Here is a 23,068-nt window from a genome sequence, read left to right as displayed (position 1 = left end):
TTATGTTGATTTTTTATCGCTATATAGTTGAATTTATCAGTGTAGTCTTTAATGCTTCTAGATTTTTAGTCACAATTCACATTTTTTACATTTAAATATTTTGCAGTTTATCCCAGTATGAGGTATTGATAATGAATTGAAAGTCTTGAGAAATTGATTTGTAATTTTTTGTGTACAGTCTTTGTCAAGCTTTAGTTTAATATTATATGTGCTTTCAATAAAGAATTGTAATGTTTTCTTCTTTTAAGATACTTGGAATTTTTTTTTAAAAAAGCTTTATTGAGATATAATTTACATACCATTCACATAACCCATACAAAGTGTATATAGTACAGTAGAGTTTCGTATATTCACAGATATGTGTGACCTTCAACCACAGTTGATTTTAGAACATTTCACCACTTCGAAAAGTAACCCTGAGACCTTTAATTCTCATTCTCTATACCCTGTGACAGCCTCTCTAGCCCTAGGCAACCACTGATCTACTTTTTGTCTCTGGATTTCTATATTCTGGATTTTCATATGAATGGTCTCATATAATATGTGGTCTTTTGTGACTGGTTTCTTTCACTTAACAATGTTTTCAAAATTCATACATGTATTAGTACTTCATTCCTTTTTATGGCCAAATAATATTTCACATTTCGTTCATACATTTGTTCATTGATCTACATTTGGGTTTTTTCTACCTGTTGGCTTTTATGAGTATATTTTGTGGAAAGCATTCATGTGTAAGTTTTAGGTATTCAGTTCTCTTGTATATATACTTTGGAGTGGAATTGCTCAGTTGTATGGTAACTATGTATAATTGTTTGAGAAACTACTAGACTGTTTTCCAAAATGATGGTACCATTTTACATCTCCATTAGTGTATGGGGTTCTAATTTCTCTGCATTCTTTCTAACGTTTGTTACTCTCTGACTTTTTGATTCTAGCCCTCCTCATTTGTGTGAAATGGTATTTCATTATGGTTTTGATTTGCATTTCTCTGATAACTAAGGATGTCAAGCATCTTTTCCTGTGCTTATTGGCCCTTTTTATATCCTCCTTGGAGAAATATTTATTTATATCCTTTGTCTACTTTTAAATTGGATGTCTTTTTATCACTGAGTTGTAAAATTTTTTTTTAGTTTCTATGTTTTAGATATTAAACCCTTATTAAATACATGATATGCACATATTTCCTGCTATTCTTTTGGTTGTCTTTTCACTTTCTTGATGATGTCCCGTTACAAAAGTTTTTAATTTTGGTGATGTCCAATTTATTTTTTTCTGATGTTGCTTGTGCTTTTGATATCATATTTAAGAATATTTTTTACCAAATCCCTAATCATAAAGATTTATCTCTATGTGTTTTTTTAAGTGTTTGATAGTTTTACCTCTTAAAAATTTAGGTCTTTTATCTATTTTGAGTTAATTTTGTTATGATGTGAAGTAAACTTCCCATTTAATTCTTTTGCATATGGCTATCCATTTGTTCCGGTGTGATTTGTTGAAAAGACTACTATTCCCCCCCATTGAATGGTCTTGGCACCTTGTTGAAAATCAGTTGACTGCATGTGTGGATTTGTTTCTGTATTCTGAGTTCTATTCAATTAATTTGTATGTCTGTCCATATGCCAATGCCACATTGTTTTGGTTACCATTGATTTGTAGTATGTTTTGAAACCAGGAAGTGTAATTACTATTATCTTGTTCTATTTTTTAAAGATTGTTTTGACTATTTGAGTCCCTTTCATTTTCATATGAATTTTGGAATCAGCTTATTAATTTCTGTAAAGAAGTCAACTGAGATTCCAATAGGAATTGCATTGAATCTGTAGGTCAGTTTAGGGGTATTGCCATTTTAATAATGTTAAATCTTTTGATCCATGAATATGAGATATTTTCCCATTTATTTAGATCTTTAATTTGTTTCAACAGTGTTGTGTGGTTTCTAGAGTATAAATGTTACACTTTTTTTTATTTTATTTTATTTTATGATAGTCACACAGAGAGAGAGAGAGGCAGAGACACAGGCAGAGGGAGAAGCAGGCTCCATGCACTGGGAGCCCGACGTGGGATTTGATCCCGGGTCTCCAGGATCACTCCCTGGGCCAAAGGCAGGCGCCAAACCGCTGCGCCACCCAGGGATCCCAAATGTTACACTTCTTTTGTTAAATTTATTCCTAAGTATTTTTAAAAACTGTTTGATACATTTCTTGGTATCATTTTTTAAAAAATTGTATTTATTTATTCAGGAGAGACACAGAGAAAGGGGCAGAGACATAGAGAGAGAAGCAGGCTCCTCACAGGGAACCTGATGTGGGACTTGATCCTCAGACCCAGGATTACAACCTGAGCTGAAAGCAGACGCTCTACTGCTGAGCCACCCAGGCGTCCCCTAAGTATTTTTTTGAAGCTACTGTAAATGAAATTATTAATTTCATTTTTTGGATTGTTGCTAATTTATACAATTACAACTTATTTGTAAAAATTTTTTTGCAACTGATTTTTGTGTTGATTTGATAGCCTGTACCTTTGCTGAACTCATTTTTTAGTTCTGATAGTTTTAGGTGAATTTCTTAGGATTTTCTATATTTAAAAAAAAAGATCATGTCATCTGCAAATAGAGATGATTTCTGCTGTTATAGTCTGGATGCCATGTATATATTTTTCTTGCCTAATTTTCTCAGTAGAGCCTCTAGAAAAATATTGAGTATAACTTTCAAGAGTGAACATCATTGTTTTCTCCCTTGTTCCTTCTTTTCATAGAATTTCCTTTAGCATCTATTGTAAGGCAACACATTGTTACTAGCAACAAATTCCTTTCTTTTTCTTTTTCTTTTTTTTAATTCCTTTCTTTTTAATCTGATAAAGTCTTTATTTTGCCTGCATTTCTAAAAGATAGCATTGCTGGATATTGGAGTCTTGGTTGACAGATTTTTCCTTTGAACACTTGGAATAGCTATCTTAATGCCTGTTAAACTCCACAGTTTCTGCTGAGAAGTCAGTTATTAACCTTACTGCAGTTCCTTTATATAAGTGATAAATTGGTTTTTTTCTTGTTACTTTCAAGATTTTTTCCATTGCTTTTGACTTTTAGCATTTTTAGTATGATGTATCAGTAGATCTCTTTGTGTTTCTTCTTTTTTTTTTTTTTTAAGATTTTATTTATTTAATTCATGAGAGACAGAGAGAGGCAGAGACATAGGCAGAGGGAGAAACAGGCTCCCTCTGGGGAGCCTGATGCAGGAATGGATCCCAGGACCCTGGAGCCAAAGGCAGTCGCTCAACCACTGAGCCACCCAAGTGCCCTCTTTGCATTTATTCTGTTTGGAGTTTATAGAGCTTCCTAGATGTAGAAGTTACTGCTTTTCAATAAATTTAGGACATTTTCAGCAGTTTCTTTTGACTATTTCTTCTCTTTTCATGCTGTTCTTTTCTTTTGGTCGTTCTGTTACGTATGTGTTTGGGCACTTAAGTAGTGTTCCAAATTTCTCTGAGGTTCTGTTCATTTTCCTTCATTCCTTTTTCTCTTAACATTTTCCAGCTTGCATACTCTCAGTTGCTCTATTTTCACATTTGTTGTTTTGTTTTTTCCTGCCAGCTCAAATCTACTCTTGAGCTCTTCTAGTGAATTTTTTTTATTGCATTTATTTTACTTTTTAACTCCAGATTTTCCCTTTGGCTCTTTTTTTTTTTTTTTTTAATTACTACTGCTTTATTTAATGTTCTCTACTTGATGCAACTTTATTGTCATAACCTCTTTTACTTCTGTAATCATGCTTTCCTGTACTTCTGTGAACATATTTATAATGGCTACTTTGAAGTATTTTGTTGTTAAATCTGACATGTATTTGCTCTAATAGGGAATTTCTCTTGCCTGCATTTTTTTCCCGTCTATGGGTCATATTTTCCTGTTGTTGTTGTTTTTTGCACACCTCCATGTATTTTATTGGAATTGGACATTTTAGATATCTGTATTAATATTTTACTTAGTTTACTTATTTTTTTTTAAGGTAGGCTCCATGCCCAACATGGTGCTTAAACTCACAATCCTAAGATTGATAGTCACATGCTCTACCAACTAAGCCAGTCAGGCGCCCCTTGATATTTTAGATATTAGACATTATATATTGTTATATATAAGTTGCTCTACAAACTAGTCCAAATTTTGTCTTCTTTGAAGGAATGTTTCAGAGGTATATTTGTTCCCACCACAGGAGGATTCCTCTCAGCTTCCTTGTACTCAGTTCTCTCCTGTGAGCCATCTGGCCATTGTCTTGAATGTCTTTTCATTAAATCCATAAATCTTCTTCCATTTGCCTTTCATCCTCTACTATTCTTGAGAACTTGGATTTCTCCATGCTCCATTAAAAATGAAGTCAGTTCCTTTGGGAAGAGAGTACAAACTATCTGTTTTATTACCTGTTTCTACTCTTACACAGCTCTGGAGGTCTGGGTATAAGGTCAGTGGCAAGCTTCTCTCTGAAGAACACCCCTGCCCTAGAAGCTGAACACTCAATAAAGGCGGGTGTGGGAGGGTGGGCAGCAGCCTGATAGCCTCTTGGCTTGCTACTGCTAGTGGTAGAGCCACCACCTCACAAACCAGGGCAGTGGTGACCAGGACTCCAGTTTTTTGATAGCATTGTGCCCAAAGTATACCCTTTGTTTCACAAGTTGGGGGCTTGGCAGAAGACGGGAATACCCATTTCTTGACATTACTTGCCTGGGACTTAGCAATATATTCTAGGGGTAGGATGAGGTAAGCTCAAGCCCTGCTGCTCCTCAGAAGAAAGCCCTCCAACAAGGAGCTGGAATAAGAGGAAACCTTGTGTTTTTGACTACAGCAGTCTGGAGAGGAGTCTTTGCCTTCACTCATAGTGGGTAAGGAGGGACAAGTTTTGGCTTAAATATCACAGATCTCTCCTTTCTTACTGAATTTTTCTACATTTTCTTGAATAGGTATTTCTTCATTTGTCCTTGGGACTATTTCCAGAACTTTTCATTAGTTATCATTTTATTAGTTCCATTTGGGTTAGCAGATTAGCAAAGTTCCTCATGCTCTCTTGTCAGAAATTGATCTCTGGAATGATTTTTATTTTTAATTGAGATACAGTTGACATATAACATTGTATTAGTTTTAGATGTACAACGTAATGATTTGATATATGTATATATTAAAAATAATCACCCAAACAAGTTTAGTTTACATTTATCACCACACAGTTACAATTTTTTTTTCTGGTGATGAGAACTTTAAAGAAGAATGGTTTTATATACATTGAACTTATCTTTTTACAAGACTTTAGAATTGTTCTGTGAAACTATCTGGACCTGCTATTTATTGGTGAAGGGGGAGGAGTTTTTTAAAATTTATTTTAAGGCAATTCTTGTCTTTTCTAAAGTCTGTTTTGATAACTAATATTTTTCTAGAAAATTATTTATTAGATCGAAATTTTCAACTTATTTGTATAGGACTGAACAAAGTAATTTCCTGATTTCATTCAGTTTTTTCTGTCGTGGTTATTTGGGGGTACTTCTTTTTATATGTTTTAAGTATTGTAATACTAGAAAAAGATTTTTTTCTACAACTTTACTGGTTATGATTTATTATAACCAGAGTTTCTTTATCTCTGCAATAATAGTATTTTGTTGAATTCTTGCTATATTTTAGACACTTTACAATTTTGATTTATTTAATCTTTATAACAACCCAAGAACATATATACTGATAGCATCTTTATTTTATGGATGAGAAAACTGAGTTATAGAGATAATAATTTGCCCAGTTCTGCCTTGGTGAAGATCATAATTTAACTTCTTGGTTGGCTGTAAGAAATTTAAAGTTATTTAAGGTTGTTAAATAAATAGATTTATTTATTTCCTAATGTGTCACCTAAATCACTATAGAAAAAATTAATATAATTTTTAGTTTATGACAATATACTCTATCCCATGGATTATTTCAATGAAGTTAGTGGTGGAAAAGTATTAGCAAAAATTTCCTTCCTCAGTTAACAATTGTTAGTACTTAAATTTGTAGTTAGCATGAGAGATTCATTTTATTTTTTATTTTATTTTTTGGAAAGATTTCTTTTAAATTGGTAATTTACATTTGGAAAGTCAATGAACAATTATAACATTTAAATAAAAATTTTAAAAAATGTGAAGAAAATCACATCACTAATTTGGTTTGAAAGCTCTTATATGTTGTGATCAGAGACAAAAAATATTTTTTAAATAAATGCTTAATAGTTTCTGTAATATCCTTAATTATATTCTTGAATGAAAGAAATTAGGAAAGAGGAATTTGAGGAATAAAAATTGCATTTCATTAAGTAAAAAGTTTCTTAGGCAAGATTGAGTAAATATGTATAACTACTGCCCTCTTCGGTTGGTATGAAGAACATGTTTTTTAAATTAATCTGTACTGAGATTTCTCTCTCTTCTTTCAAAGGTGTTAAAATCATCACACAACAAGTTCAACCAAGTAAAATCTTACCCAAACCAGTGACAGCAACTCTGCCCACCAGTAGCAATTCCCCTATTATGGTGGTTAGTAGTAATGGTGCAATTATGACAACTAAACTAGTAACCACTCCTACTGGTAAGTTTTCTTGAGCATCAGTCCATTCATTCATCATTTTTCATTGAGTAATTTCTTTGTAAGAACATTGTGCTTGACACTGGAGATACAGAGATTAATGAGACAGTTCTTTAAGAGCCTTTCTTGTCTCTCCTGTTTACCCCCAACTAAAATTAGCTTTCTCTTATTATTGTCATGGTCTTCTTTTCCTTTATAGCACATACTACAGTTTCTAATTACTTCACTCCTTGTTTGTTGACTTAATGTAGTTCACCTTATTAGACCATTAGCTGCATGATAAAAGGACTGTCTCTGTTTTATTCACTGTATATACGTAGAGCTGGTCTGGAAGTAGGTGTTTAGTCAGGATTTGTTGAGAGACTGAAAACACTTTCCCAGCCCAAAAAGACTGCACTCTTAAAAGGCTAAAAGTCTGTACTACACCGCAGTGTAGTAAGCATTACTCAGACCGAAAGAAGCACAGGATGCCATTTTGCCCAGAAATGAGAACAGCCAGGCTATCCCCAAGGAAGTGACAGTGTAGAACATTTTAAATAGTGTCACTGTTTGTGTCCTTGAGCAGGTTACTAATCCCTGTAAATCTTGTCCCTTGTCTATTTAAATGGGATAGCAATACCTGTACCATAAAGTTATTGTAAGTATTAGAGGAAAGCAGGTATGTAAAGCCCCTAGCAGACTGCTCAATAGCTATTATTACTAATAAATACTAGAATTAGCCATTACTATTATTTTAAATTTGTATAGCTCTTAACCAGAGTTTTTGAGAAGGGCTAGCATTTAGAGATAGAATCTAAATAGTGTAAAATGATACCTGTCTCAGGTTTATAAAGCTATCATTTATTGGCTAGGATGTAAAGGTCTCTTCAGACATTACACTTTAATCTCCCTTAGGGTTTAATATAATATCTCCACTTTTAGCTGCAAAACAGAGACTTCTGTTAAGCAACTTGCCAAAGTCATGCAGCTAATAAAAAGAAGATCTGGGATTTGAACCCCAATCTGTTTGACTCTAAGACCTGTGCTCTCTTTTTTTCGTTTTAATTGTGATAAAATAGAACATGAAATTTACCATTTTAAGTGTATAGTTCATTGACAGTGCATTCATGTTATTTTGTAACCATCATCACCATTTGGCTTCAGAACCTTTTCATCCTCCCAAACTGAAATTCTATACATTAAACATTAACTCTGCATTACTACCTTCTCCTAGTCCCTGACAACCAGGATTCTACTTGCTGTCTCTGCAAAGCCTATACTTCAAAAATAGTTATTCTTGCATTACATTTATCATACTCCCCTCACCCCCAAAACTTTTTTTTCCATTTAATACAAAGAGTGTAGTGTTATTTATATATGATTTTTTATCTTAGGGAAAGGTAGTGAAAAATAATAATGTGTCTGTCCCTGTGTATCTATGTTAGAAAAAGTGTTTCTATTTTTAAAATAAAAGTTTAAGTGGAAAATTTTTTGTTAAAATTCAGCTGATTCACATTATGTTTGTAGCATGTTTATTACTTTGTTGTACTAGGTTTGCACTAGGATTCAGATATATGTTGGTAACCAATTTAAATTAATTCTACCTAATGTTCTTCCCCTCCTCCTTTTTTTGGGTTGTGATTGTGTTTAACAATTTTTAAATACCTTGCTAAAAGCATTTTTGCAGGGAGGGGGTTGTTGAAAACAATTATCACACTATTCTAATTATCATGAAAAAATGTGTTCCTGTTGAAGAAGGTGTTATCTTAGTCATCTTCATTCTTCCCCAGGCTAGTAGTTCTTAGTGTAGAAATAGTGTTTCTGAGTTACCAGATTTGTAGGAAACTACGACAGGCTCATCTGGTTAGTTTTTGATTGCTGTGGGAAAAGAAGAAAGTCCTTGGAATAGTGGGGAAGAGTGTAAAATCCTTTGAGACACATGAAGAAAAATATTCTGACGGGTCAGTTAGAGTTGAAGAAATACGTAAATAGTGAACTTTTTAGGCTAAAAGAAATATTCCTGGCAACTCTTGGCAACTTCAACTTTAATCTCTAGTAAAATGATGGAATAACTCTTAAAAGATGGAATTATATTTAGAGAGTAGCAGAGTACAAAATAGCAAAAGTTTATAATATTTTAAGCAAACAATATTACTTTATTTGCTGAGTGCTGACATTGGGTTTGGCCTTGAGACAGCAAAAAACAGATGCAGAGACCTTAAAATCTATAACAGAAATATCTAAAATGCTCTGGCAGGAAAGATGATTAAATTTAAGTTTCTTTTGGCATAGAACTAGTGGAAGAAGGGTAGTGGAAGAAAGGAACAGTTATACTTTTTCTTGGGGTTAGTAATTTGATGCAACACATCACAAAATTTTATGTGTAAAATTAATTCAAATTGACTTGGCTGTAGTTCGTGCTATGTACATTGAAAACTGGCTGTAAATTGTCACTTAATGTCTTGACACCCTGAAATTCCATTTTCAAGTTAAAGCAATGCATATTATATTGAATTATAGCTATACTGTATAAATTGTCATTCTTCTATAAGTAATGACAAGTTTTTCTTTTGGCTTTTCCCTTTTTATAGGCACACAGGCAACCTATACCCGGCCAACAGTGAGCCCATCCATAGGTCGGATGGCTGCAACCCCTGGAGCTGCAACCTATGTGAAAACTACCAGTGGTAGCATCATTACCGTAGTACCCAAGTCATTAGCTACCTTGGGGGGCAAGATAATTAGCAGTAATATAGTTTCTGGTAGGTATATCTGAAATATGTTAAAGCTATAGATAACCAGTAAGAGGGCAAAACATTTCACTTTCAAAGGATTCTGTTTGATCTCAGTTTTCTGCTTAGAAATCCGGAGCTTTTTTTTTTTAGTCCTAATGTTTAGTGATTAAGTCTAGCTTTTTAAATTTCTAGTATTAAATTTTCACACATTAAACTTTTGATAGTTTTAAAATAGAACATTAGGTTGTTTTTCATCAGAATGGAAATACTATGATTTATATTTGTATAGAGATTTTTCATTTACAAGGTATTCTCCTGTTAGTCCTTTCAGAACTGTTAAATCTGAATAGTTGGTATCACCCCCAATTGACAGATACAGATAGATTTGAGTTTAGAGAGATGAAATTGACTTATCCAAGATCACACAAATTAGAGGAAGAAAGAACTTGGATTTATTCATCTAAATCTGTTTGAGGGACCATATCTCATCATTTCAATTACTAATGTCACTTTAGCTTATTAAAAATAAAAATATTTGAATATCTTTATTTTCTTTTCACCATTATGGATTACTTACTTTAAAGAAATATTTTGTAGGGCAGCTGGATGGCTCAGCAGTTTAGTGCCGCCTTCAGCCCAGGGCGTGATCCTGGAGACCCGGGATCGAGTCCCACATCGGGCTTCCTGCATGGAGCCTGCTTCTCCCTCTGCCTGTGTCTCTGCCTCTCTCTGTCTCTCTCTGGGTCTCTCATGAATGAATAAATAAAACCAATAAATAAATAAATAAATAAATAAATAAATAAATAAATAAATAAATATTACAGTAGTGAAAGCTAATATTTATTGGTATTTTGGAACTTTACTTGATTTTTATCTGCTCATTAATTCCTGCAGTATTTGGACTGTGGACCCCAAAGTGGAATGTTAACATAGTATATCTTTTCATTGTTAGTTTTTTTTTTTTTTTTTTTTAAGATTTTATTTATTTATTCACAACAGACACAGAGACAGGCAGAGACCTAGGCAGAGGAAGAAGCAGGCTCCATGCAGGGAGCCTGATGTGGGACTCGATCTTGGGACTCTAGGATCACACCCTAAGCAGAAGGCAGATACTCAACTGCTGAGCCACTCAGGCATCCCTCATTATTAATTTTTAATTAAAATGTTGTAAATAATCTCTCATCAGGTAAGGCCTGTGGACTTTAAGTGTCTGCTGTTTTTTGTAGACTAGCCATAATTTGTATGCTGCAGGTGAGTTGTTCTAACATTTTAAAGTGAAGGGATTAGGGGATCCCTGGGTGGCTCAGCGGTTTAGCGCCACCTTCAGCCCAGAGCGTGATCAGGTCCCACATCGGGCTCCCTGCATGGAGCCTGCTTCTCCCTCTGCCTGTGTCTGCCTCTCTCTCTCTCTGTGTCTCTCATGAATAAATAAATAAAATCTATAAAAATAAGAAAGAGAGAAAGAAAGGAAAGAAAAGAAAGAAAAGGGATTAAAGTTTCTGGCACTATATGTTGCTGATAACTTGGGGAGTCAAAACAAAAGAGGGCATAGTACTGGTATTTAAAGCTGCGAATATTGGCTCTATTTTTAAGTATAAGTGAGAAAATCCAATGTTTACCAAACTGATGAGGGTGAACTTAGTAGGGGAGGAATCCTTGTATCCCAGCTTAAGAGGATTTTTAAAATAACACAGTGAAAACTTAAATTATGATTTATTACTGACAGTATCTTAATAGTATAGAGCACATTCTCAAACATTTTTCAAAAAGTGACCATTCTTCATTGGTATGTGGTTTTTATCACCGTAATGGTTTTTCTTTATTTATATATGAATTCATAGTAACCTTACAACTTGAAGGAATGTCTAGATGTCATGAGGCTACTGTTTTCAGACCTTCTTTATGATTTAGCTGTTTTGTACCAGATTAGAACAGTACAGTAAGCAAGCACATTTTCTTTACAAGCAGAGAGGTAGTGAGGTATATACCCTATACATGTATTTTATCTACCTTTGTATGTAAATAAAAACAACTCATGGTTAGCTGCATAGTTACATATTTCAAGTATATTGAGTATACATGAGAAGAATTCTTAAAGTTTTCTGGCACTGTAGGATGTACTTGGCACAAAGTTGAAGCAATGCTATTTGTTGCATGGAGCTTGTTTTGTGTCTACCTTTGCTTCACTGACACTTTTATTTTAAGGAATCTATCATTTCTGATTGCTCTAAACTGATCCTTATGTTACATGTCAATATTCTGTATAAAGACAGTTCTCTTATTTTATAATGTTTTTGTTATTTCATGATAGTGGGATTACAGGTTAGTTTATTAGCAGTTTTCGGTCCCTGTTTATCTATTCATAGTGTACTGGTAGGCCAGGTTGGATGAATTTGGATAATCCATAATAGATGCTAGGTTCTAGAGTGTGCCTAACCTACTGCCCTATCCCTTGAACAAAAATGAAATGCTTTTCCTAAAAGATATCCAGACATCTAGTTGTAAGAATAGGATTTAAAAAGAAAAACGATACTTTTCCCCTCATTGTGGGTAATTTGGAAATTACAAAAAGGTACAAAGAAAATATAAAAACATACAATTTTTACCATCCAGAGATACATGTTAAAATTTAAGGGTATATGTTTGTTATTCTTTTTTCTATTCATTTTTTTGGTTATAAATGTGTGTATTTTTAAAATTGCATTGAGATCAGTATAATCATCTTTTACCCTTTTTTCTTAGAATAATATTATTTTCCTATTCTTATAAACATATCTTATTACCTCCTCTGCCCTCATTTAATGGTTATACAATATTTCCTTATATAGTGCACCATAATTTAGCCATTTTCTCATTGTTGAATGTTTTAGGCTGCTTCCAATTTTTTTTGTCATTATAAATAATCTTGGAATGAACATCATTATACATAAATGATTATGTGAAGTTCTTACTTCCTTTCCTCTAGAAAGCAAGGTCATGCTTCTAAAGTGCTTTCTAGAAAGGTCAAGTTTTTCTTCCTGTTAGAATAAGCAACTAGGGATGTCTGGGTGACTCAGCGGTGGGGCATCTGCCTTTTGGCTCAGGGCATGGGACAGGGGATCGAGTCTCGCATCAGGCTCCCTGCGAGGAGCCTGCTTCTCCCTCTGCCTATATCTCTGCCTCTCTTTCTATGTCTCTCATGAATAAATAAAATCTTTTTTTAAAAAAGGGTAAGCAACTAAATGGGATTATGACCATTTTTACAGTTATTTAACTCTTTAGCATCAGATATTTACTTATATGTGTATATAGAGAGAAACATATCAGATACGTAAGGTTTTTGTGATCTTTATTGAGGGTTGGTTAAGGAACCATGCCTATTATGTGCAGAAGATTGGATCCTTCAGAGATGAACTTAGTATCTTCACTCTAAGGGCATTATGAGAACATGTGACAGTGGCAAGATTTGATTTTGATTTTTTTTTTAAGATTGTATTTATTTATTCATGAGAGACACAAAGAGAGAGAAGCAGAGACATAGAGAGAGAACAGGCTCCATGCAGGGAGCTCCATGTGGGACTCGATCCTGGGACTCCAGGATCATGCCCTGGGCCAAAGGCAGGTGCTCAACCACTGAGCCACCCAGGCTTCCCGATTTTCTTGATTCTTAGTGCAGTGTTCAGGTAAGGCACTAGTGTTTATCTGTCTTTTCCATTCATTCATTCATTTGCTCATTCTTTGAGCAAAGGAACATAAAACATTACCCAAGAGACCAAATTTTTAGGGTGATATAAAAAAAAATCTCTGAATAGTACAATCTGGGCCAATAAATTAGTTTCTATAAGCCATCCTACCATAAATGCTCAATTTTTACAGGAATCTTAAATAGAAATCCCTGGAATGCATCCAGTATCATAGGCCATGATCCAAATGTGATAGTTAATTTCCATCCATTGTGTTTTAACTCTTTATAATTGAAGATTGTATACACAGTATGATCTCTGATATCCTATGAGCCAGATTTTCAGCTGGGTGCTATGATACATATGGATGTACATGGGTGCATTCTCTGTCCTAAAGAATGCCAAACAGGGCAGCCCAGGTGGCTCAGCGGTTTAGCGCCACCTTCAGCCCAGGGCGTGATCCTGGAGACCCAGGATCGAGTCCCATGTCAGGCTTCCTGCAGGAGCCTGCTCCTCCCTCTGTGTCTCTGCCTCTCTTGGTCTCCCTGTCTCTTGTGAATAAATAAATAAAATCTTAAAAAAGAAGGCTAAATAAATGAACTTCTATACATTCTATTGTAGCATGAGAACTATAGACTGACTACTGTGAAAGTGTAGAGGAAGACCTTACATTTTTATTTTTTTTAATATTCATTTTATTTATTTTTATATTTTATATTTTTATACTTATATATTTATATATATGTACACATATTTTTATATATTTAATTATATATATTTTAATGTATTTATTTTTAAGAATTTATTTGACAGCATAAACGGGGAAAGGCAGAGGGAGAGGGAGAAAGGCTCCCCCCTGAGCAGAGAGTCTGATGCAGGGCTTAGTCCCAGGGCCCTGGGGTCAATGACCTGAGCCAAAGGCAGAAGTTTAACTGGCTGAGCCACACAGGCAGCCCTCATTTATTTATTTTGGAGAGACAGAGAGTGGACATGCCCACAAGAAGGGGGAGGGGCAGAGGGAGAAGGACCTGAGCTGAAACCATTATGACCTGAGCAGAAACCAATAGTCTTATGCTCAAATGACTGAACCACCTAGGCACCCCCAGAGGAAGATTTTTTTTTTTAAATGAGTAACACTTGTTTCATCAATACAACATAGTTATCAACTGAAATATAGAAACATGCTCATTGGAATTTCAGACTTTTATAACTTGATAATAGTCATAAACTATTCCATTTTAATATGACACTGTACTCACTTTTCCTTGTGTTATTCCTGTTTTATTCTATTTTCTCCCCATCCCTGATCCTGCATTTTGTTAAGCTGGTGAACTTGATTTGCAGATGTTTCATAAATTGGCAGATCCCCGTAATGGAAAGGATTAGACAGTGATTTAGATACAAATATAATTCACTTTATGTTAAGCAAGTTTTTTCCAAAAAAGTGGTCCTTCTACTTTGGTTAAACCTTGGTTACCATTTCCTTGAGGTAATTTTTAATGCTTACTTTCTGAAAACACTTTTAATTAACCAAATGTTTGGTGAGGCTGTATTGTTGAAGGAGTCATCATAATTAGTCATATGTGGATGTGGGGGATTGGAGTTAATTAAGAGTTGAAGTTGATACATATGAATGATGAGCAGTGTGGTTTTTGTGGCTCTTAACAGCTTACTATTCAAAAACTATAAAGAAAGGGAAAAACTTTGTGAAGCTGGTGTGTGGGTAAAAATGTGTTTTTATGTAACCTGACTGTTACCTTGGACTGACAAGACATTAGTTGATGGCAAATATAAAGATATATAAAGTAATAAGATTGCCAAAAATTGACCAGAATATTCTATTCTTAGTGCAACTTTATTTCTAAAACTTTAGCAAGGAATGCTGTTTTTCTAGTAGAAAAGAATAAAATTTTGTTTAATTTTTCTTCTTGGGAACATATTAATCAGTCATATTTTTAAATGAGTACCTGTTCTGTGTTTAGTCATTTGATAAATAATACACAAGCCCTATGGAAGAAAAGTATTAACTTGCCTGTTTTCATAGGCAGAGGAAATCACAGGCACAGAAGTAGCATTAGGACTCGTATGCTCAACAACCAATGTGGAAACCCAACACATTGAAGGAGAGGTATATATTGATAATCCTGAAAATTAAAGTCTGGCAGAACCTGGAAACCGAAGAGGAATTTGGGCTCTGTGTGACAAGTAATAGGAAGCCCCAGTGAAGAAGTTACTTGTTAGACTAGAGTATGTGGTGATATATATTATAGAATAGGAACAAGTAAGATCAAAATGGTAGATTAAGGGTCAAGTCATATAGGATTTTGAAACTTAAGAGGGAAAGTTAGAACTAGATAAAATAGGGATTAGGAAGGTTTTTTTGTTTTGTTTCGTTTTAAAGTAATCTCTACATCCAGCATAGGGCTTGAATTTACAACCCCAAGAGTCCCATGCTCTACCAGCTGAGTCAGCCAATTGCCCTGGGAAGGTTTTTGACCAATTTCACATGTTCTGGATTCTTGACGTAATTAAAAAAATTTGTTTAAGGATGTTTGATATAACAGAAGCATGAGATCTATTTGTATGATAGAGAAACTTGAAATAAGGAGAAAATGTGAAAGCCAAAAGAGATGATGGTTGGTGTGTTGAGTTGACATTGATAACATTTTGAAGAAAGACATACGTTGGTGATAAACTGAGTTTGTTCACATATTCATTAGCAACTATTGCTGAATAATTGCTATATGGTTTGTGCTAAGCACTGAGGAATTAGGGATACAAAAAGATAAGAATTTTGAGCTCAAGGGGCTTTCATTTTGTTGGGTGTTATAGAGATCAAAAACAAGGCAAGATTTGCACCAGGATTTCTAATTGTGACAATCAGAAGAATATAGGGTACATGTTTGATAGGTATAAGAGAAGCAGATTGTGGAAGGATGTGGGGAAGAGAGTACGATAATATATCTGGATCAGTAGGTAGAGATCTACTAAATAGATCTTAATTGCTGAAAATATAAATTTATTTATATAAGTATATAAATTGGACTTTTATCCTCAGACTCTTCAGAGAGCTGCAGGTTACAAGTGCATGTATTTAATATGTGCCTTGGTCTATGTGTAGTTTTTTTAAATCACATAAACATAAATGGCTTATTTTCATAAATTTTCTCTCAAGTCTAATGTTACATGAATGTTAATAAGTTATTTACCTTTTTAAAAAATGTTTTTAAAGATTTTATTTATTTATTTATGAGAGACACAGAGAGAAAGAGGCAGAGACCAGGCAGAGGGAGAAGCAGGCTCCACGCAGGGAGCCTGATGTGGGACTCGATCCCGAGTCTCCAGGATCACGCCCTGGGCTGAACGCGGCACTAAACCGCTGAGCCACCGGAGCTGCCCTAATGTCCTTTTTTGAAGAGTTTTCCCATCACACTAGTCAAATAAATACAATACTGGGTTTGGGGAAGCATTTATCATGGAATGTAGATTTAGATTTGTTCCAGTTAACTAGTCCAGAGAGGAATATTGACAGAGATACTGATAGTGATATTTTTAGATTCTGATTTTGGTGTGCAAATTCCAAAAAGTTAACTACTATAAAAGTCAATTCTTAATATTCTCTCATTCTAGGACAACTTCTACTTACTGTTCCCAGCCTTCATTTTCATCCTCATGACAACCTTAATGTCATCTCGGGATGACATTGACTACGTGTATTAATTATGTACAGCATAAACAGAAATAACCAAATATCACTAGTCCTTAACTCAGGCCTCCTTTTCTTCCCCCTTCTCTAAGGAACAACTACCAAAATCACTACAATCCCAATGACTTCCAAGCCCAATGTGATTGTTGTGCAAAAGACTACAGGAAAAGGAACGACCATTCAAGGCCTCCCGGGCAAAAACGTTGTCACAACATTGCTAAATGCTGGAGTAAGTAAGAGCTTGTACTGCAGACTCAGCAAATCCACTGAGAATTTTAAAGACCAGCTATACAAATATTTGCCTAAGGACTTCAGAACCCCACAATGGCCTGTATGGCTTGGTTTACCACTACTGTGATGTAATAACTGTTAAAACACCACCAGCTGATGCCATTTTTCATAGTAATTTCTAAAACATGTTGCTCATAGCGAGGTTGCTTATGACCTTGATGTAGATGCTTAGTTTGGTCCAAATGGAAGAGTCCACTGGCTTAACTACAGGGGGACCTTTTATAGTTTTATAGAAGACAGTTTTATTCCTGCTTCTGGCCAGTAGACACAAGCCCAGTCTGGGCAAAAAGAAATATTTGGGATGAAGAAAATTAAATGACAGGGATTTACTCTCATTTTTACCTCTTTAGGCTTGTAAAAAGAAATAATAACCATTTATAGTTGTGAAGGCAGTTATGCAGAGGTTGGAGTTAGATAAACTTGGGCTTTGTCTCTTAACATCGTAGTTGTTTGACCTTGGCAAATTTATTCAACTTCTGACATCCTTAGTTTCCTCATTTATAAGTTGGGGATGATGATCTTCACCAGTAAATTTGTCCAGTAACTGATAGCTGTTTTGAAAGTGCTTAGAATGGTGCCTGGCACATAGGAAGTCCTCAATAAATAGTTTTTCTCTTACTGTTACTATTCTTGGTAGTTTTAGGCTTGGTAATGTCCCCACTTTGCTAGAAAAGAAAAATGCTATACTTCAATGTAGTAGATCTCTAGTAGCTTCCTAGGTGTCACAATCTATAATGTTGGAATTAGATCTTTTCATCATGTGGGAGAACATAGCCTGAGTTCACTTGGTAAGCCAAAAGTAAAGCCTGGATTAGAATTCAGATTTTGAGAACCCTCTTATAGTCTGGTTTACAGTTTCATAGAATTTGATATGTAAAAAGGGTGCCATGCACCCGAAGTCCTGTGGTCACATACATTGAAGGGTCATGTGTGAATTCTAACCTCTAGGTATATCTAATAGCAACAGTTTAACACAGGAAATGATAGTAAAACAAGCAGATTAGAGCGTAAGACTACACATATACATATATATGCCTGTACTCAACAGCTTGCTTACCTGGGCATGTTTACACGCATGCAACAGAAGAGCTTCTTCAAAAAATAGCCTGCTAGTTGGTTTTGATAGGCTTTGAATGGGTCATTATAGTTGGACAGGGCCCATGAAGCTATTTGATAGAGAGGCATGCCCACTTGCAAACTAGTGACTCTTGGCAAATGAATTAGAGCTCCTTCCAAAGCTGCTACTGTGAAGAGTGTATTTGTATTAAAATAAGTAATAACATGATTGACAGATACTTCAAATCTCCCTTAGATAATCTCCCTTACAGCAGATTTTTGTTATCCTATTTAGCTCTAAATTCATAGAGCTCACCAGGATATTTTGTTTTTACTGTCTGCTAAGTTTAGATGGCCATACATTTAGATGATGATGACTAAAAGTTAAAAATTAATAAGGTGAAAATTTTTCTTTTCAGTTTTATAGATTTTAACTTTTAAAAATTAATAATTTATTAAAATCACTGTCCTTGAATTTAAGTAAGCTCAAGTATTGGCTCCATGAATAACCAGAAGGTGATACTTAGGAATAAAGCAGACAGAAGTATAAAAAAATGGTGAAAAGTTAATGAGCTTAAGCTATCTAGCTAATAAACTAAAGTGATATTAGTAATATACTAATAATAAAATGTGGGAAATGCCCTAGGTTTGTTTTTTTGTGTCTTCCCATATAGCCTCAGAATGTTAGTAACTACTGATTTCATCTCTTGCCTATGCTTTTTTACATAAACATTCTGCTGTGTGTCTTTATAATTTCATATTTGAAGAGCTTAGCTTATTTGTTTCTATGCATTTAGCTATCTGTATGATGCACAGTAATTTTTCTTTTACATAAATGTCTATTTTGGGTAAATTAGAAAATAAAGGTAATGTTAGAGGAGACATATAATCCCAACTCTTAGAGATAGCTATTGTTAGCATTTTATTATGTATTCTTTTATAATTTCCTGACTATTTTCATATGTATTCTATGAGTGGGATGTGTGTAAGTATCTTATGTGAGATAATTTTTAAAATTCACTTGTCAGGAAATAACTAATGCCTCCTTTGGACTGAAAGTTGGGCAGATGACTTTTAGAACTCTCTCAACGAAGTCTAGGATTTTTGATCACCCTGGAAAAATTGTACTTTGCTATTTAATTTACAGTCCTTTCCCCATTATCCTAGTAAAACCTTGCTGTGATTTTTCAGTAAAAGCATAATTTGTAGCATTTAAACATATAAATCTCATATATTCACTGACTTTAATTTAGGGAGAAAAAACTATTCAGACGGTGCCAACAGGAGCAAAGCCAGCTATTATCACTGCTACAAGACCCATCACCAAAATGATTGTAACTCAGCCAAAAGGAATAGGTTCTACAGTTCAACCAGCAGCTAAAATCATCCCGACAAAAATTGTTTATGGACAGCAAGGGAAAACACAGGTATGCTCTAAGATATGGTGATTTTTCTTGGCTCTGATTTATTTTATTTTATTTTTTAAAAGATTTTATTTATTTATTCATGAGAGACACAGAGAGAAGCAGAGGGAGAAGCAGGCTCTGTGCAAGGAGCCCGATGTGGAATTCGATCCTGGGACTCCAGGATCATGCCATGGGCCAAAGGCAGGCGCTAAACCGCTGAGCCACCCAGGCAGGCGCTAAAACCGCTGAGCCACCCCAATATATTGTAAATGCCTAAAATTCCACGTTAGAAATTTGAATGAGAACAGTAATCTTTAAAAAAATCATATTGTTAAGAATAATGGCCAAATGTGCATAATCATCTGTTTTCAAAACCTGTATTTATCTCTTGTACTGTTTTGTTTTGTTTGATATCTAAATATTTATGCCATGTCATAAGCAAAGATTCCGAGGAAAAGAACCCCCTTGGAATAAAATTTGCTGAAGGGATATATTATTTGAGAAGTAGGTGGTTGAGGGAGAGTGGTAGTTACTCAGAATCTCTCAGAGAAAAGTATTTTTAATAAGCTAATATGGCCTTTGAAAACACTTTATTTTTTTTAAAAGATTTTATTTATTTATTCATGAGAGACACAAAGAGAGAGAGGCAGAGACACAGGCAGAGAGAGAGGCAGAGACACAGGCAGTTAGGCTCTATGCAGGGAGTCTGATGTGGGACTCGATCCCGGGTCACCAGGATCACACCCTGGGCCGCAGGTGGCACTAAACCGCTGAGCCACCCAGGCTGCCCTCGATACTGCTTCTAATAATAGTTGTCTAAGTCAGTGTTTCTCTGGCAATTTTGTCAAAGATGACTTAGGTCCCAACCATGTTTACTTTGTGCAGGTATCTCAATTAGTAATTTCATTTGGTTGCTAATGAAAAGAAATCTGAAGAAGAGTGGCTTTCACAAATTAGGATTTTATTTTTTATTATGTTAATAATAGTATGTTAATTATTTTATTATGTTAGTAAATGTTTAGAGGGAGGAAATTCTGGACTGTTATTGTGGCATTGGGAATCCAGGCTCCTTGTATCTTTCATTCTGCAATCTTTACTGTGTGGCTGTCCTTCTACTGTAGAGCCTACAGATTGTAAAATGACTTCTGAGGTCATTATAGGCAAGAAAAAACAGGGGCAGAGCCTTTTGTCAAAATTATGGCTGTTGCAGTCTGACATGTACCACTTAAAGTGTTGTATGTGGCTTGACTCTAATTTGTTCATATATCGAATTAGTCTTTGATGAACAATGTAGTACCCAGAGCATAATAAATGTGCAGAATGCTACTTCCCTTGTCAGGAAAATGTTAGTTCATGATGAGAAGTTTAGCATTTTTAAAAGTGCTCTAAAATTTAAACTGGGTATATTTATGCTTTTCTTCTAGGTTCTTATTAAACCCAAACCAGTGACATTTCAAGCCACAGTTGTTAGTGAACAAACAAGGCAGCTGGTCACAGAAACATTACAGCAAGCATCTAGAGTGGCAGAAGCTGGTAATTCATCTATTCAAGAGGGAAAAGAAGACCCACAGAGTTATACAGATAGTAGTTCTTCTTCTACAGAGTCCTCCCAAAGTTCCCAAGGTAAGATCCACTTTACTTCTGATTGATGTGTTTACTACTGACATAGTGCCCTAGTTCCAAAATAGTTGAATATAGGGGTTTCAAACAAACATATATGCTTTGATTTGTCAGTTCTTTTGATTTTATTTTCTGATATGTAATCAGTGAACTTAAGTTTTGTTTTTGGTAAGACTTTACCATTCTTTCTGGCATGGCATATGCTCATCAAATAATCGGTAACCTTTAGATGCTGATTTTGACAGGTAGGTGTTAACAGACTTGAAGAGTGCTGTGATTCTTCTTGTTTCCTTTTGGGTAAGTAGGAGAAGTATGCAAGAAAGTGAATGTATCTTTTGAATGGTTACCGTTGAACCTTGAGAAAGAATCAGGGTGGCCAGAGGTGGGCCATACATGGGCTGTAAGTAGAATGACCATACATTGCAGTTTGCAGAGGACGACAAGTCCTGGTTTATATCTGTTCTAGCATAATTATTAATAACATTCCTCTTCACTCTCAAAGGTATCCCAATTTAGATTATTTTGTATGGTTGTCCTAATTATAAGGAAGGAGCTATTGAAGCCGGACTCCATAAAGAAAAGCTCTTTTTCTTCCATGCTGTTTTAATTATGTTCACCTAGGAAGTCTATTGAAATAAATTCTTAATCGTAAGCTTTGAGACCTACAAATCTCGTACTCCTATCAATTACCTTGACCATACTTATTGTCACCTGGTAGGTATATTTATTCCTATGCTTGCTTATATGCTCCGATGCATCTAATAAGCAAAGCTGTTTATCTCCCCTGATCATTCCTCACTGATTCCATCCTCTCTCCTCACGTTCCCATTATTCTCTCTAGAGTACATTCTGAACACCTTCACTTTTCTAATGCTGATTCTTCATCTTGTGCACTTTTATTATTTTAATTGTTTAGCAGAGTCTTCCCAGATTAGTGGGAAGTTCAGGTTGCTTACATGGTTCAAATTGCTGATTATTCCATTAATTCAATTTGGTAGTTATTTGTTAGTTTATACAATGTACTAAGGATTATGCTAGGCCCTGTAAATGTTGAATAAAATACAGTTCTTGTTAAAATCTAGAATAGAGAATTAAAAAATAAACGTACATCTTCAGTATGAGTATAATAAGTTTATTAGTAACGAAGAAAAATGCCAAAGGCTAGAAATTCCCACTCCAGTGAGGAGAGTTATGATAAGAAAACTTTTCATGAAAGAGATAGCATTTGAAGTGGTCTTTGGAAACTCATCAATTAAAACTAAATAAAAATGTTGATTTTAACAAACAATATGACACTCATTTTAGAGAGTGGATAGTTTTCTTCAGTATAGTATCAGTGATAGTAATATTTTCTGGATCAGTTTGCTGAGAAGATTCAGTTTATCATTCTGTATTGATTATGAATCCGTCTTTGTACTAGTTACAGTGAAGTGATGCTGATTCTCTATTTCATTTGAGCTTTATTAATGATTTGTTATTTAAAGATTCCATTCTTCAACACGTCAGCTGCATTTTCCTCTTTTATTTTTATAAGTCTCTGGTTCCTTGAATAATACACACTCCTTTTTTTCTCTTGAGATATATTTTTATAGAGAACAGGTAAACAACTCAGCTTATGAGTTTATGCTAAAAGAGGTAGATGTTCTTATATCCACCATCTGGGGTTATCTTTTAAAATTGCTAGTCTTTTCCTAAGGGAACTATAAGCCAATCTTACTTCCCAAACATGCCATTTCATTAGGCGGTCTTAGGTTTTCATTCTAAGAATGGGACAAAAGTTTGGCTATTTTCGGAAGTGATTGAGTTTAAGGTTTTCTCCTTTTCAATCTGTTATTATACATGGCTTCATCTATTTTTATTTATCTTGTATCATTACATATTTCTTTTAAAAGTATTCTGTAATACGGAGAAAGTTAACAATTCAGAATAGGTATATCTAGATTATAAAGCCAGTTTTTATAATCTGCATCTCCCACCCCATATCTTTGTATACCTTCTTATTACATTCTCACAAAGACTGGGAA

At 34.6% G+C, this 23,068-nt stretch overlaps 1 protein-coding gene across 13 annotated transcripts in view; it reads left to right on the top strand.

Moving 5' to 3' along the window:
* EMSY (EMSY transcriptional repressor, BRCA2 interacting) overlaps positions 1-23,068 on the top strand; it is a 90,358-nt gene that overhangs the window by 47,445 nt on the left and 19,845 nt on the right. For all 13 annotated transcript variants that reach the window (XM_038568570.1, XM_038568558.1, XM_038568567.1 and 10 more), the window contains 5 exons: positions 6,443-6,592; positions 9,160-9,330; positions 16,764-16,900; positions 19,272-19,445; positions 20,849-21,047. In XM_038568570.1, coding sequence (XP_038424498.1) covers positions 6,443-6,592; positions 9,160-9,330; positions 16,764-16,900; positions 19,272-19,445; positions 20,849-21,047 — 831 coding nt within the window. The remainder of the gene's footprint in view (positions 1-6,442; positions 6,593-9,159; positions 9,331-16,763; positions 16,901-19,271; positions 19,446-20,848; positions 21,048-23,068) is intronic.

This window comes from Canis lupus, chromosome 21 (genome assembly GCF_011100685.1).
Source record: "Canis lupus familiaris isolate Mischka breed German Shepherd chromosome 21, alternate assembly UU_Cfam_GSD_1.0, whole genome shotgun sequence".
Lineage (NCBI taxonomy): Eukaryota > Metazoa > Chordata > Mammalia > Carnivora > Canidae > Canis > Canis lupus.
This window is presented reverse-complemented; position numbering and strand designations above follow the sequence as displayed.